We start from the raw sequence: 16,468 nt of genomic DNA on the forward strand, positions 1-16,468 counted from the left end.
ACAGTGTAAGAGGGTTCCACTTTATCCACATCGTTTCCAACACACGTTTATTGTCTTACTGATTTTGGCCATTCTAACTGGTATAAGGTGATATCTCACTGTGGTTTTGATTTGAATTTCCCTGATGGCTAATGACAATGTTTTCTTCATGTGTCTGTTAACCATTTGTATATCTTTTTTGGAGAAGTGTCTATTCACGTCTTCTGCCCATTTTTTGACGTGATTATCTGTTTTTTGAGTGTTGAATTTGAGGAATTCTTTATAGATCTTGGATATCATTTGGACATGGACATGTAGTGTCATTTGTGAGTATCTTATCTTTTAAATTTTTTAAAATTAACATATAATGTATTATTTGTTTCAGGGGTAGAGGTCTGTGATTCATCAGTCTTAACATAATTCACAGCACTCACCATAGCACATACCCTCCCCAATCACCCATCACCCAGCCTCCCCATCCTTCCCACCACCCTCCCCTCCAGCAACTCTCAGTTTTATTAACCCTCTGAGCCACCCAGGCACCCCATAAATCCAACATTTCTGGCATAAAGTGAGTTTGATTTTGATGCTTGCTCTGTCTCTTCAAGCTAAATTTTTGCCTTTTAGTCTTATAATTTTTTTTTTTTTTGATAGCCAGGCATATGATATACCAGGTAAAAGGAATGTCATAAGCTCATAAGCTTTTAGTGAAGTGGTAGTAAGGTGTGGGAAAGGGGAAACATTTTCTATCCTATGATCAGATCTCAGTCTTCTAGTGAGTCTGTACCTCTGGACTCTGAACTTCTCAGGTGCCTTACATTACCCCGCCGCCCCGCTCCCCTGGTCTTTATGTGGGACAGGATGGCTAGAGTGGGCTGGAAGTGGATAGTTCTCTTTTCCAGGTCAGTTAGATGCTGATAAAACCCCAGCTGGTTAAGCTCTGATTATGGTTTCTTCTGAGGGCAGACTTTTTAAGAACAGAATGCCCTTGCATATTTTAGAATGGTTCCTTTTTTTTCCTACCTGCCGGAAATTTGAGATTTTTTTTCTGATGTTCACTGTGAAAACCTAGTAGAATTCCAGGAAATAAAACTCACCAAAATGTTAGGGCCCCCAGTGACTGGGTACCCCTCTGGTTCCCAGTGACTGGAGTTTTAATCTCTCAAACATTCACACTGACCCTCCAGCAGTTTGGCAGGTACAGTTCAGGTTTCCCTACCTCAGCACTGGTTCCTGTAGAGGTTTGTGTTTGTGGGTTTCTGCTCTCACAAGTTGTGTCTCTGTATTCATTTATTGGTCTGTGTAATTTCAGGGGAAGACTGTGACTTTACTCCTTTCGAAATCTAAGTAGTATTGTTGGCTTTTCAGTTTGTTTAACTTTTTTACTTGTGAGGACAGTGTGGCAACCTCCAAACTTAAATGCTCACTAGAAACTGGAAGTCTGTTCTCATTTTTTAGGGATATTTTCCTGAATATAGAATTCTGGGTTGATACTCCCCCCACCACCACCCTTCAGCATTTTAAAGATCTTGTTCCATTGTCTTCTGACCTCTGTTAGCTTTGATGATGTCCGTTTTTATTAGCATATGTATGTGGCTCTGTATTAAGTGTGCTGGTTTTCTCTGGCTGGCTTTTCAAGATTCTTACTTTATTGTTGGATGTCAGCAGTGTGACTGTGATATGCCTGGCTGTATGTTCCTTTTTTGTATCCTTGAGTTTCTTGGATCATAAGTTGATGTCTTTAACCAAATTTGGAAAGTTCAGGTTATTACTTTTTCAAATAAACTTTCTGCCTCATATTTTCCACTGGGACTCCAGTTACAGAGTAGTGTAAGTGAGGGACAGATTTTACTACATAGTAGTAAAGCATAAATATAACTTAAAAATATATGTAAAATTACTGTGGAGATATGTGTGTAATACAAATGTATTTACATAGTGCGTGCTTTAAATATTTTAATAAGAAATGTGTGATTCAAGAGAGATTGGAGATGACTGCTTTTGCTAACGCTCTAAAATCTCAGGGATCTTTGTGTGCTTTCACCAAACCAGCATACCTTTAATATGGCAATTAACAACTGGTCCTGTAACTGTACACATTTGTCTTTTCTGTTAAATGATGGGCTCTTAGAGAACAAGGGTCTGGCTTTACTTATCTTTTTAGTTATGTAAAGAGAGTGGCTCCCAGGTCGATTTTTAGAAACCCAAAAATTCTGTTTATGAGAGGCAAAGTAAAACTGAAAGTCACTAAAAATAGGAATAGAAATGGAGAAAAAACTGCCAGCCAAAACTACGATACAGTAGAAGGCTGGAATAACAATTTTTATATCTGACAAATAGAATTTATCATAGAAAACTAAAGGACACAAAAAGACAACCAAATTTTTTAAATGTGCAAAGGATCTGAATAGACATTTCTCCAAACATTTTGGTTGGTTATGTTTGTGCAACCTTGTAATATTACAAAGCTACCAGGTTGGACACTTTTTAAAAAATTAATAAACCATTGTATTTGTTTTTGTTTTTGTGTTTTTTAAAGACTTTATTTATTTGTTAGAGAGAGAGAGCACACAAGCACAAGCAAGGGGAGAGGCAAGTAGAGGAAGACACAGGCTCCCTGCTGAGCAAGGAGCCAGATACAGGACTCCATCCCAGACTGTGGGATCATGACCTGAGCCAAAGGCAGATGCTTAACCCACTAAGCCACCGAGGCGTCCCTTTTTTTGTTTTGTTTTTTTGGGTTTTTTTTGTTTTGTTTTTTGTTTTTTTAACATAAGTCCTACATCCAACATGGGGCTTGAACTCATGATCCTGAGATCAAGAGTTACATGCTTCACTGACTGAGACAGCCAGGTGCCCCTAAGGTGGACATTTTTAAAAAGATGAATTTTATATGTTAATTGGATCTTAATTTTTTAAAAGCAATCTGTTTATTTAACATAAAGGAAACTTCAGTTAATTCTTGAGGCTCAGAGCCATACAGATTGTTTTCCCCCTATGTTTAATAAAATTCGAAACTACGAAAGAGTAGGTTAAATAAATTTTATGTTTGGAAACTAACATTGCTAATATTAAGTAAAAGAATATCACTGAAATCACTAAGAAAATTTAGAAATAGAACTGAATGATAAAAACGTGTTAAAATTTTGGGGACATAGCTAAGGGAGTATTCGTTCAGTAGGAAATACATACTTAAAAAATATTTGCCAAGAAGAAAGAAAGGTTAAAAATAAGCTATGTGGTGGAAAACAAATGAAAACAAAAACAAAACAGTCCAGAATCTTTGGGATATAGCCAAAGTGATTCTAAGAGGGAAGTTCATAGCAATACAGGCCTGCCTTAAGAAGCAAGAAAAATCTCAACCAAACCTTTTACCTAAAGGAGCTAGAAAAAGAACAAAACCCAAACCCAGCAAAAGGAAGGAAATAATAAGGAGTAAAGCAGAAATAAATGATATAGAAACTAAAACAACAACAAAAAAAAAACAGATCAATGAAACCAGGACATGGTTCTTTGAAAAGATTGACAAAATTGGTAAATCCGTATCAAAACTCATTTTAAAAAAGAGGGAAAACCCAAATAAACAAAATCACCAGTGAAAGAAACAACAACCAACACAATAGAAATACAAACAGTTGTTACAGAATATCATAAAAACCTATATGCCAATGAATTGGACAACTTAGAAGGAATGGATAAATTACTAGAAACATACAACCTACCAAAACTTAAACAGAAAGAAGTAGAAAATTTGGACAGACCGATTACCAGCAATTAAATTGAATTTGTAATTTAAAAATTCCAAAAAACAAAAGTCCAGGACCAGATGGGTTCACAGGTGAATTCCGTCACACATTTTCTCAAACTAATCTGAAGAAAACACGAGAGAAAGGAAAACTTTCATATTCATTCTATGAGGCCAGTATATCAAAACTAGATAAAGACACCACAAAAAAAAGAGAACCACAGGCCAGATAGATGGAAAAATCCACAACAACATAACAGCAAACCGAATCCAAAAATACATTAAAAAAATTGTACACCACGATCAAGTGGTTCGGTATTCATACAACAATCTACATGATATGTCACATCAGTAAGAGGAAGGATAGAAACCATATAATCATTTCTGTAGATGCAGAAAAAGCATTTAACAAAGTACAACATCCATTCATGAGAAAAAAATCCTCTGCAAAGTAGACCTAGAGGGAACATATCTCAGCGCAATAAAGGCCTTATACAAAACACGCACAGCCAACATCCTATTTAATGGTGAAAAACTGAGAGCTTTTCCCCTAAGGTCAGGAACAAGACAAGGATGTCCACTCTCACCACTTTTATTCAACACAGTACTGGAAGTCCTAGCCAGAGCAATTTAGAGAACATAAATTAAAGGCATCTAAATTGGTAAGGAAGAAGTAAAACTCTCAGTGTTTGCAGGTGACATAGTAGTATATATAGAAGACCCTAAAGACTTGCCCAAAAAGCTACTAGAATTGATAAAACAAATTCAGTAAAGTCACAGTTTACAAAATCAGTGAACAGAAATCTGTTGCATTCTTGTACACTAATAATGAAGCAGCGGAAAGTGAATTAAGAAAGCAATCCCATTTACAATTGCACCAAAAAACAATAAAATATCTAGGAATAAACTTAACTAAAGAGGTAAAAGACCTGTCCTCTGAACACTATAAAAGACTGATAAAAGAAATTCAAGACAATGCAAGGAAATGGGAAAGATACTCTATGAAATGTTCATGGGTTGGAAGAACAAGTATTAAAATATCTGTACTACCTAAAGTAATCCCTAGTCTCTGGAATCCCTATCAAAATACCAACACATTTTTCACAGAACTAGAACAATCATAAAATCTGTATAGAAGCCCAAAAGACCTTGAATAGCCAAAGCAGTCTTGAAAAAGAAAAACAAAAATGAAGGTATCAGAATCCCAAATTTCAAGTTACATTACAAAACAGGGTGCCTGGGTGGCTCAGTCCTTTAAGCATCTGCCTTTGACTCGGTCATGATCCAGGGTCGGGATGGAGTCCCATGTCAGGCTCCCTGCTGAGAAGGAAGTCTGCTTCTCCCTTTGCCCCTCCCCTCTCCTTGTACTTTCGCGCATTTGCTCGCTCGCTCTCTTGCTCTCTCTCATAAATAAGCAAGTAAAATCTTAAAAAAAAAACACAAAATGGGGGGAGCCTGGGTGGCTCAGTGGGTTAAAGCCTCTGCCTTTGGCTCAGGTCATGATCCGGGTGTCCTGGGATCGAGCCCCGCATCTGGCTCTCTGCTCAGTGGGGAGCCTGCTTTCTCTTCTCTCTATGCCTGCCTCTCTGCCTACTTGTGATCTCTGTCAAATGAATGAATAGAATCTTTGAAAAAAAAAAAAAGTTTTAAAATTAAAAAAAAAACACAAAATGGTAATAATTTTTTTTTTTTAAGATTTATTTGTCAGAGAGAGAGGGAAGCGTATATGCTTACATGAGCAGAGGGAGAGAAATCTTCAAGCAGACTCCCCACTGAGCATGGAGCCCAAATCAGCGCTCAGTCCCAGGACCCTGATATCATGACCTGAGCCAGACTCAAGAGTTGGATGCTCAACTGACTGAGCCACTCAGGTGCCCCCAAGTTTTTGTAATTAAAACGGTATATAGTACTAGCATAAAAATAGACACACAGATCAATGGAACAGAATAGAAAACCCAGAAATAAACCTTTAAGAGTATGATCAATTAATTTTCAAGAAAGGAGGAATGAATATACAATGGGGAAAAATAGTCTCTTCAACAAATGGTGTTGGAAAAATTGGACAGCCACGTGCAAAAGAATGAAACTAGACCACTTTCTTTCATCATATACAAAAATAAATTGAAAATATATTGAACACTTAAATGTGAGACCTGAAACCATAAAAATCCTTGAGGAGAGCATCAGCAGTAAAGAGCATCAGCAGTAAAAAGCATCAGCAGTAATCTCTTTGACATCAGCCGTAACAGTGTTTTTCTAGATATATTTCCTGAGGCAAGAGAAAATAAAACTTAAACACAGTGAAGGAAACAGTCAACAAAACTAAAGGCAGCCTATGAATGGGAGAAGCTCTTTGCAAATGACATAACTGATAAAGGATTGGTATCCAAAACCTGTAAAGAACTCCTACAACTCAATATCCAAAAGACAAGTAATCCAATTTAAAAATGGGCAGAAGACATGAACAGACATTTCTCCAGTGAAGACATATAGATGGCTGACACATGAAAAAGATGCCCAACATCATTCTTCAGGGAATTACAAATCAAAAGTACAGTGAAATACCACCTCACACCTGTCCAAATGACCAGAATCAAAACAAACAACCAAATGTTGATGAGGATGTGAAGAAAAAGCAGTTGGTAGGAATGCAAACTGGTACACCCACTCTGGAAAACAAAACAACTTAAAAATAGAACTACCTAATGATCCAGTAATCATACTACCAGATATTTGCCCCCAAAGTACAAAAACACTCATTCAAAGGATTCATGTACCCCGGTTTATTGTAGCATTATTCACAATGGCCAGGCTGTGGAAGAGCCCAAGTGTCCATCAATAGGTGAAATGGGTAAAGAGGATGTGGCATATATTACACAGTGGGCTATTATTTGGCCATTAAAAAAAAAAAAGAAAGAAAGAAAGAAAGAAATCTTGCTATTTGCACAATGTGGATAAAGCTAGAAAGTATACTGCTAAGGGAAGTAAGTCAAAGACAAATATTGTATGATCATACTCCTGTGGAATTTAAGAAACAAAGCAGACAAGGAGAGAAAAGAGAGAAGCTAAGAAACAGACCATAACTATAGAGAATGAACTGATGGTTACTGGAGGGGAGGTTGGTGGGAGATGGGGGAAATAGGGGATGGGGTTTAAAGAGTACATTTATCATGATGAAAAAAATAAAATACTAAAAAATAGCTATACATTTCCTGGTTTTGTCTGCTGAAAGGGTCTAGAACAATGGAACTCCTGTAGCAGTGAGCACATCTAATACCCAGATACTGGTTTCTTTTTTTTTTTTAAGATTTTATTTATTTATTTGACAGAGAGAAATCACAAGTAGGCAGAGAGGCAGGCAGAGAGAGAGAGAGAGGAGGAAGCAGGCTCCCTGCTGAGCAGAGAGCCCAATGCGGGACTTGATCCCAGGACCCTGAGATCATGACCTGAGCCGAAGGCAGCGGCTTAACCACTGAGCCACCCAGGCGCCTAAGATACTGGTTTCTTAATTCCAGTGTCCAGTAAAAGGAATTAGAGCTCCATGATGAAATGATTGATTCCAGGGCTGGGACAGAGAAAATACAAATTAAGTTTGGAACATGTTGTGTTGCTCTCTTCCCCCAAGAAAAAGAGGGAACATGTTGAAAGGGCACAGGAGCCAACCTGAAAGAGCTCCTGGTGGTCACAGTTGAAACCATTTGAACAGTAAAATGATTGGATTAAACTCTAACCCATAGACTCAAATAAATACTCATGAGACCACACTGATAGAAGTATTTGGTTGAATAAATAAATGGGAGAGAAGGGATGTTTTCAGTAGTTTTCCCATACTGAAAAATTCCAATTAATAAATAAGACAGGAATGCAGAAAATAGAAAGTTATCATTAGGCAAATAACATATCAGTAACTGTAGACAAGATTCATTGATAGGGGCACCGGGGTGGCTCAGTGGGTTAAAGCCTCTGCCTTCGGCTCCGGTCATGATCCCAAGGTCCTGGGATCGAGCCCCACATCGGGCTGTCTGCTCAGCGGGGAGCCTGCTTCCTCCTCTCTCTCTCTCTGCCTGCCTCTCAGCCTACTTGTGATCTCTATCTGTCAAATAAATAAATAAAATCTTTAAAAAAAAAAAGATTCATTGATAAATGCTAAAAGTAGTAGAAGAAAGTTTGAGAAATAATAGGATATTTGCATAGTCTCAAAGTATCTCCCCAAATATATTTATTGATAAATGCTAAAAGTAGTAGATAAAAAATTGAAAAATAGTGGGATATTTGCATAGTCTCAAAGTATCTCCCCAAATACATTTATTGATAAATGCTAAAAGTAGTAGATAAAAAATTAAAAAATAGTGGGATATTTGCATAGTCTCAAAGTATCTCCCCAAATATATTTAATTATAAAAGGTACAGTAGCAAATTTATAGTGAAGGAATCTGGCAGATACCATTTTTTAAAATTAACATGTATTATTTGTTTCAGGGGTACAGGTCTATGATTCATCAGTTTTATACAATTTTTTTTTTAAGATGTTATTTCTTTATTTGACAGACAGAGATCACAAGTAGGCAGAGAGAGAGGAAGGGAAGCAGGCTCCCTGCTGAGCAGAGAGTCCAATGGAGGGCTCGATCCTAGAATGAATGCTAGGATCGTGACCTGAGCTGAAGGCAGAGGCTTTAACCCACTGAGCCACCCAGGCGCCCAGTTTTACACAATTCTGAATGCTCACCATAGCACATACCCTCCCCAAGTCCATCCCTCCCACCCCCCCTCCACTCCAGCAACCTTCAGTTTGTTTCCTGAGATGAAGAGTTTCTTGTGTTTTGTCTCCTCTGCTTTCATTTTGTTTCATTTTTCCCTCCTTTCCACTATGATCTTATGCCTTGTTTCTCAGATTCCTCATATCAGAGAGATCATGTGATAATTGTCTTTCTCTGATAGACTTACTTTGCTTAGCATAATGCCCTCTAGTTCCATTCATGTCATTGCAAATGGCAAAGATTTTGGTGTTTTTTGATGGCTGCATAATATTCCATTGTATGTATAAACCACATCTTCTTTATCCATTCGTCTGTTAATGGACATCTAGGCTCTTTTCCATAGTTTGGTTATTGTGGACATTGTGGCAGACACCATCTTAACAAAGTAAGCAAAGTTAATGCCACCAGTACTATGGCATATCAGATCAGCATCTTGTGCCCCATGTTACAATGTACTGAGGACAGAGCATCACTTCCTGCAACATCACTTCTATAATATCTTTGCCAAAAATACCTAACTTAATCTAATTATGAACATGTCAGACAAACCCAAATTGTGGGACCTCTACAGAATAACTAACCAACATTTTTCAAAAGGGTATGGTGACCAAAATTGAGAGAAGGCTGAGGAACTGTTAGAATTTGGAGGAGACTTAAGGAGCCATGACATCTAATACAATGTGGGATCTTGTATTGTATCCTGAAAGAGAAAAAGGGACCATAGTGGGAAAACTGATTACTTCTGATTAAGGGCTGTAGTTAATAATATTGTGCCAATATTTATTTCCTTGTATTATTGTTAACATGAGGAAAGATTTGTTTAGGGTATAAAGGAATTCTTTTTTGCACCTTTCCTATGAATAAAATTATTTCAAAGAAAAAATAAAAATAAATAGAGTAAACATCCAGCTCAGTAGGGTAGAACAATTGAGCACACTCAAAGGAGAGAAAAGAGAAATGGTCAGAAAATAAAAGTAAAAAATTCAGATATACTGACTCTTTGTAATTAAGCCAATTTCCTTGCAAGACTGAATAAAAAGAATGCAGATACATAAAATTCAGAATGAAAAACTGGGAAACACATTTACGCATTCCTTTTGGTGGTGTTATGTCTTACAAAGCTAGGTCCTCAACATTGCTGTGATTGAAAAGCAGATACTTTGTGGAATAGGCAATGAAGCTAACAGTGTCCAACTTGATTCCAAAGTGTTAAAATATTGTTCAGTGACCAATAGTTACTAAGTTGTTTGGGCTTTATTTGGTAAACAGAACAATTGTTTCTTTTAGACTAGGGGTACCCTGAAAAAAAAAAACTATGGTGACACTAAAGAACTTGGCAACCTCTGAAATATAAGGATTATAAACAACTAAATGCTAAAAAAAATTCAAAAACTTCAATGAAATGGATAAATTCATAGAAAAATAATAGGCAGCTTGAATGAAAAACATTGGAATGGTAATCAAAAATCTTCCCTCCCACAAATTAGGTATGACTGTATAGGTAAATTTTACCAAATTTCAAAGGGAAATTAATTCCCCTTTTACACAGGTTACTACAAAAAATAGAAAATGTGAAAACTGCCTTAACTCTTTATGAGCCTAATATACTCTTTATGAGCCTAATATAATCTTGTTTTCAATCCCTGATAAATTTAAGAGATTCTAAAGCCATTTCTCTTACTAATGTAACCAAAAGTATCTTAAATAAAATATTAGCTATCTGAATCCAGGAATATACTAAAAGAATAATGCATCATAATCAAATGGAGTTTAGTTCAGGAATCTAAATAGTTTGTCTTTATAACAATTATTAGTGTAATTCATCATTTTAATAGAGAAGAAAACTCTGAGTTGATTCTGGAAAGCATTATATAAATTTCAGCGATTGTTTATGATATAAATTCTTAGCAAACTACTGAATAATTTGGTGTTGGATTTTTAGAAACTTTTTGTTATGGACATTTTCAAACATTAAAAATAGAGTGAATGAATGGTATGATGAATCTTAAATGTACTTACTGCTCAGCTTCAGCTATTACCAACATATCGCAACTCTTTTTATGCACACACATATACTCACACACTTTTTTCTCTTGCCCTGCAAGATTTTTTTTTTTTAAAGAGAGAGCAAGCAGAGACACCTGGGTGGCTTAGTCAGTTAAGCATCTGCTTTTGGCTCAGGTCATGATCCCAGGATTCTTGGAGAGAGAGAGCAAGAACATTGTGGTGGCGGGAGAAGGGGGTGTTGCAGAGAGAGAATATTAATCAGGCTCCACGGCCTGTGCTGCTCCTGATGCAAGGGACTCAGTCTTACGACCCTGAGATCATGACATGAGCCAAAGTCAAGAGTCCAATGCTTGATTGAGTGAGCCACCCAGGCTCCCTATCTGCCAGATTACTTTAAAGCAAATTCCAGCAGCATGCCTTTTAACTCAGAATATAGCTTTTTTTTCTCTACAACCATTAACATCCTAAAAAAATTAACACTAATTTCTTAACATTATCTAATACCTAGGCTGAGTAGAATTGTCCTGATTGACTCACAGGTGGATTCGAAGTCCACACATTGCATTGGCTGTTATTCCTCATTTTTTCTTTTAATCTGTAATAGTTCTTCTCTCTCTTATTTTTTTTTTCTTTTCTTCTTTTTTCCATTTATATTACTAAGAAACCAGGTCATTTGTCCTGTGGAATTTTCCACCGTCTGGATTTGTTTATTGTGTTCCCATGGTGTTGCTTAACATGTTTTTTCATTCCTTGTATGTCCTCTAAACAGGTAGTTAGACATGATTAAATTGTTATTTGGTATTGGGGGTGAATTATAACTTCATAAATATTGATGTGCTTAATTCTTAATGTCAGGAAGCACATGATGCTTGGTTTTTTTTATTTGTTAAGATGATCGGTGGGTTTAGGTACATGCAGATGCAACCATTAAAAATGTCTTCTTTAACCTTTTTATTTACTGTCACTGATGCCTGTTGTTTAAATCATTATATTATTACGAGGTAGCAAAATATTCTAACTTGTCATTTCCTTTATTAGCTTGTCTTTTATAAAAGAAGCACAGTCCTTCCTTAATCCTCTGACTAGCTTCAGATATAGTTTAGATAGGAAAGAAAAGGCAAGATACATGCTTCATTTTTCCCCCCCAGAAGGTCACATTCTTAGTAAACCTACTATGAACATAATACTAATGGAGAACCTTTAGATATGTTTTTCTTTAATATCTAAAGCAAGGCAAGGGTGCCTACTTTTACTGCTGCTGTTTATTATATCATTGGAGGTCCTTGTCAACAATATAAAGGAAGAAAAATAAAATGCATTAATATTATATAAGGAAAAAAAAATATTATATAAGGAAAGAGATAAAGTTGCCATATACAGACTATATATATTCATTTACCTTGGGAGAAAAACAAAACAGAATTCAACAAACTATAAGAACTGCCTTGAGTTTCATCAAGGGTCCTAAAAATCAGTGGTGCTACTTTTCATCATCCTTAAGCAACTAGTAAAGTATTTTTAAAAAATACGTTTTCACTTAAAACCTAGAGAGTATCTAAATATTAATCTAATCAAGAATATAAAGGATTCATCTGAAGAAAACTTTATAACTTCAGTAGAAAACTTAAGAAATAATCATGGACATGATAATTTCTTCTTATAACAATGTTCTTATTCCTGAAGTTTGTCAATAAATTCTAAGTAGCCTCTGTCAGAATTTTAGCTAGATATTTTTGAGAGGTTCTATACACTTAATCCTAAGTGATGTGTGGAAGAATAAAGAAGAGTTTTTGAATAGCTACGTCAACATTTTTAAAAAGAGAAAAAAGGGAACTTCCAGCAGATACTCAGATATACTACAAAGCTATAGTAATGTAACGTGGTATGGTGTAGGAATAGACGACTTGCACATATTAGCTGAGATGTAGACCCAAGGAGATGTAGGAACTTAATATATTACAAAGATGACACCACAACTACTAAAAGATTGTTTAGTAGATGGTGTTGAGAAAAAAAGAGCTAAGTATATTTTGAGAAGTTAAACTTTATTCTACATCATATGCAAAGGTATAATGTATTCTACCTAAATGTGGAAGATAAACCAAAAGGTTAACAGAAGAAAATAAAGAATATTTTTGTGACCTGGATTTGGGGAAGAACTATTTTTTTTTTAAAGATTTAATTAATTTATTTGACAGAACACAAGCAGTCGGAGCAGGAGAGGGAGAGGGAGAAGCAGGCTTCCTGCTGAGCAGGGTGGTGGGGCTCAATCCCAGGACCCTGGGATCATGACCCTAGCCAAAGGCAGCCATTTAACCAACTGACCAGCCAGGAGCCCCAGGAAAGAACTTCTTAAAACCTCAAAATACAAACCAGTTGAAGGTGTATGTATGAATTTAATTGCATCAAAATAGGTACATCTATTTAACAAAGGACCCATAGGCAAAATTAATATACATGTAACAAATGAGAGACAATATTTGCAGTGTTCGATATTGCCAAGTGATTATATCCTCTAGATTAGATTGTGCAAATAAAATAAAGCGATCCCAGCAGGAAAATGGGCAAAGACAATATAGAAAAGGAAACCCCAAATGCAATAAGCGTTTGAAGAGTTGATCAAACATATTAACAATCAGGACATGCAAATTAAAACAGTAATACACCATTTCAAATATGTTGGCCTTGCACATATTAGAAAACTAGATAAAACCAAATGCATTGAAGATGCAGGGCTATCCCTGCATCCCTACACTGGTAGGGGATATGTAGCCACTCTGGACAGTAGCATGGCATTCAAATTAAGAACTTGACATGTATATGACCCAGCAATTCTGCTCCTGAGTTTATTTGCCAAAGAAAGTCTCAGACACATCTGTAAGAACACATTTATACTGCTTTTATTACAGCATTATATATGGTAGAAAGGCATTGGAGTTAATCCATGTGTCCAGTACAGGGAGAGTAGAGAGATAAAATATTTTGGAAAAATGCCATGGCATATTATGTAGTGATTAGAAGCAGCAAATCAGATGTTCACTTACAAAATGAATGAATTATGTTATAGAAGTGAAAAAGTAACAGAATGAGATATATGATATAATAAGAGTTATATGCATTAAAAATACATGCACTTAAAAGAACACAGAGTAAGCACGGAGGAATGGTTGCCTATCAGGTTACAGTAACAAGGATAAGGGGAAATGTAAAGATTTTTGTAACTCCCTATCTCATTCCATGGAAGTATAGGGAGTCTCTTGTTTAAGATATGATCTATAAACATATCTAACTGGCAGTATGAGGAAAGCAAATGAAACAACTGAAGTGAGATGAAAATGTGATTTACCCAAATCTGGTACAAAATAGTACATATCCAGTAGTGTAAGAATCAGGTTCTTAAGCTGACTTCATTGCCCAAAGATCTAACAGATCTTTGGAAATAATAATTCCTTTCTTACAACACCAAGGCAGTTCACTATTCTGGCTTTTCTAGGATGGATTCCAACTGAATATTATGTTGTGAAATACAGTTTTTTTAATGACACCCTGATTTTTTTTTTTCTTTAACTTTACAGAGACTGTGCAGTTGATCCAACTTGTGTTTTATGCATGGAGTGCTTTTTGGGAAGTATTCACAGAGACCATCGATATAGGGTTAGTAATGTCCAGATAATAACCATACCCAACTATTAAATTTTATGTTAGATACCTTTTCTGCCTTTTTTAAATTCCAAGATTTAACATTATAATGGAGGAGAGTGGTTTAATAAATGTGTTATTTAAATCCTGTTAAACATATGATAGCAGTATAGAAATGAATTGTGAATCCAGACTTCTTGAACACATGGTTTAGGAACGACAGCACAGATACCAGTTTCTACATATAGGTTTTTAACTAGTCTGTTTTGCTATTTCCTTATGTTTATTATTGTCATAATTCTCTGTTTATGCAGAAGGTTATCAAAAATTAGAGGGTAAAGGTGAGAGGTAAAACCAGGAGGGAGGTTCTGAAGGGAAGGATGTGTGAGAAAAGGAGTAAGGAAAAGTGTCAGGAAATTTAAGAAATATTCTATCTATTGGTCATCTTCTACAGAAAATTTGTCATTTCTTAATATTAAAGAGGCATCTTCTGCATTGTGAAAGAGGGCCCAACCCCAGAACATGACACCCACGAATTTTACTATTTTTCTACTGCTGTAATGCAACCAGAACTTTTCCAAAAATCATCTATGTTTGCTTTTAAATCAGGGATCTGACCAAAGGCAGATTATTGCTAAGCTTATCCTGATTGATTCCGCTACTGGATATTGAAGACAAAGCCTTGGACATTTAAAAGTTAGGGAAGTGTTAGTAGCTAGACCTTGGCACCCTATTCTCAAATCATGGAGAGGGAATATTGCAGTCTTGTTATTAATTCAGGAGCCCTATTGGCTCAGGACTTTTACTCCTGTTTTTCTTCACTCTACCTGAGTATTGATAATAATGAGCTAAAACATACAAAATTGGACCCCTTGGATCTTTGTATGTTCTCTTTATTTTCCTAAATTGGTAATAGAATCCCTGTTTCCCGTAAGCTGCCTTACCTATCTTGGGTAACCATAAGAAGCACAGAAGCTACAGGGTTATCATTTTCCAAATGGTTGGCTGCCTGTGTTTCTTGGCATATATCCTTGCAGCTCCTGGGAATAACTGTCATTTTGGGTTTACGTTAATTATATTTTGATATAGAACACACAGATAACTTTTGGGGGGGCAGAATATAATAGGGCTCATTCTAAAGTTTACATCAAATACCCACTCCTAAACTCTCACAGTATTTTTTTTTTAAAGCAGAATTTCTGATAATTAAATAAAAAGTCTGTCTTGCCAGATTCCTTGAATCATTGCCATATCAGGGAAGTATGAATAATTCTTGAACCCTGCAGGTTGTGAAAACTTTCTCACTGGACAGTCTTTCTTGTACATTTCTTTCCTTGTAAACGAAGACTATTTAGAGGGTGTTAGAAAAGAAAAACAAACTATTTCTGTGGTTTTTGTTGGTCATATTATCTAACGCAGTTATAGCACACTCATGAGACTGTTCCTGAGGGAAAGCAACTGTAGTTACCTTTATTACTGGAATCTGTTGTGTTACATTAAGCACTATAGCTTGAGGGCATTGATACTGACATTTTACCAAACCCAGCAGGAAAACCCTCATGATTTCCTTAATTAAGGAAATCCTATAGGTGGACACATTTTACCTCTTTAAAATATCTGTAGTTTATTAGACATTACAAAGTAGTTTATTTTATTTTGAAATTGCTTAAATTAGTGTAGGCTTATTTAAGCTTTAAAACATTGAGAGTTTTGGCCTTTTATTTAATTTTAACTCCTCCAAAGGAACTAAGCACTTTAGCAATGTTATTTCCTTAGCACTTGATATTCTTATTTATAATCTGATAGCCCTCAGGAAACACTTATTGACAAGATGCTTTACAATTTTTTTTTAAGATGACAACATCAGGAGGTGGAGGTTTCTGTGACTGTGGTGATACTGAAGCTTGGAAAGAGGGTCCTTACTGTCAAAAACATGAACTTAACACCTCTGAAATTGAGGAAGAAGAGGTAAAAACATTTTCGCTAAGTTGTTTTTAAGGAAATACTGTTTTAACCACAAATTTGAAATACTTTCAGACATAGGAATTAGCTTATGAGATATGGGTAAGCAAAATAGTCCTGTCACTATAACCAGTGGCCAGATATACTTTGTAAGTTTTTTGCATTTTATAGATGCCATACCATTGCTGGTGGTACTCACTTGAAATTCTGGAAATTTAATTTAATTGGGATTTATTATTTGAGGTTTTGCTTTAAGTCCTCATTTATCATTGAAGGATATTTTTCCCATATGTAGAGACTAGTTAACTTGGTTGGTTTTTGTATAGTTGTGTTGTGACTAAGATTTTGTAGGCTAGATACCTTTCTTTACTGGAAGCGT

The 16,468-nt window shown here is 35.9% G+C and overlaps 1 protein-coding gene across 10 annotated transcripts in view; it reads left to right on the forward strand.

Annotated features, from left to right (window-relative positions):
- Nucleotides 1–16,468, forward strand: part of UBR2 (ubiquitin protein ligase E3 component n-recognin 2) — a 131,776-nt gene that overhangs the window by 25,023 nt on the left and 90,285 nt on the right. For 9 of the 10 annotated variants that reach the window (XM_032339992.1, XM_032339993.1, XM_032339991.1 and 6 more), the window contains exons 3-4: nt 14,064–14,142; nt 15,982–16,095. The exons of the other annotated variant lie outside the window; for it this stretch is intronic. In XM_032339992.1, coding sequence (XP_032195883.1) covers nt 14,064–14,142; nt 15,982–16,095 — 193 coding nt within the window. The remainder of the gene's footprint in view (nt 1–14,063; nt 14,143–15,981; nt 16,096–16,468) is intronic. 10 annotated transcript variants of the gene reach the window in all.

The sequence above is a fragment of the Mustela erminea genome, chromosome 4 (genome assembly GCF_009829155.1).
Source record: "Mustela erminea isolate mMusErm1 chromosome 4, mMusErm1.Pri, whole genome shotgun sequence".
NCBI classification, from domain to species: domain Eukaryota; kingdom Metazoa; phylum Chordata; class Mammalia; order Carnivora; family Mustelidae; genus Mustela; species Mustela erminea.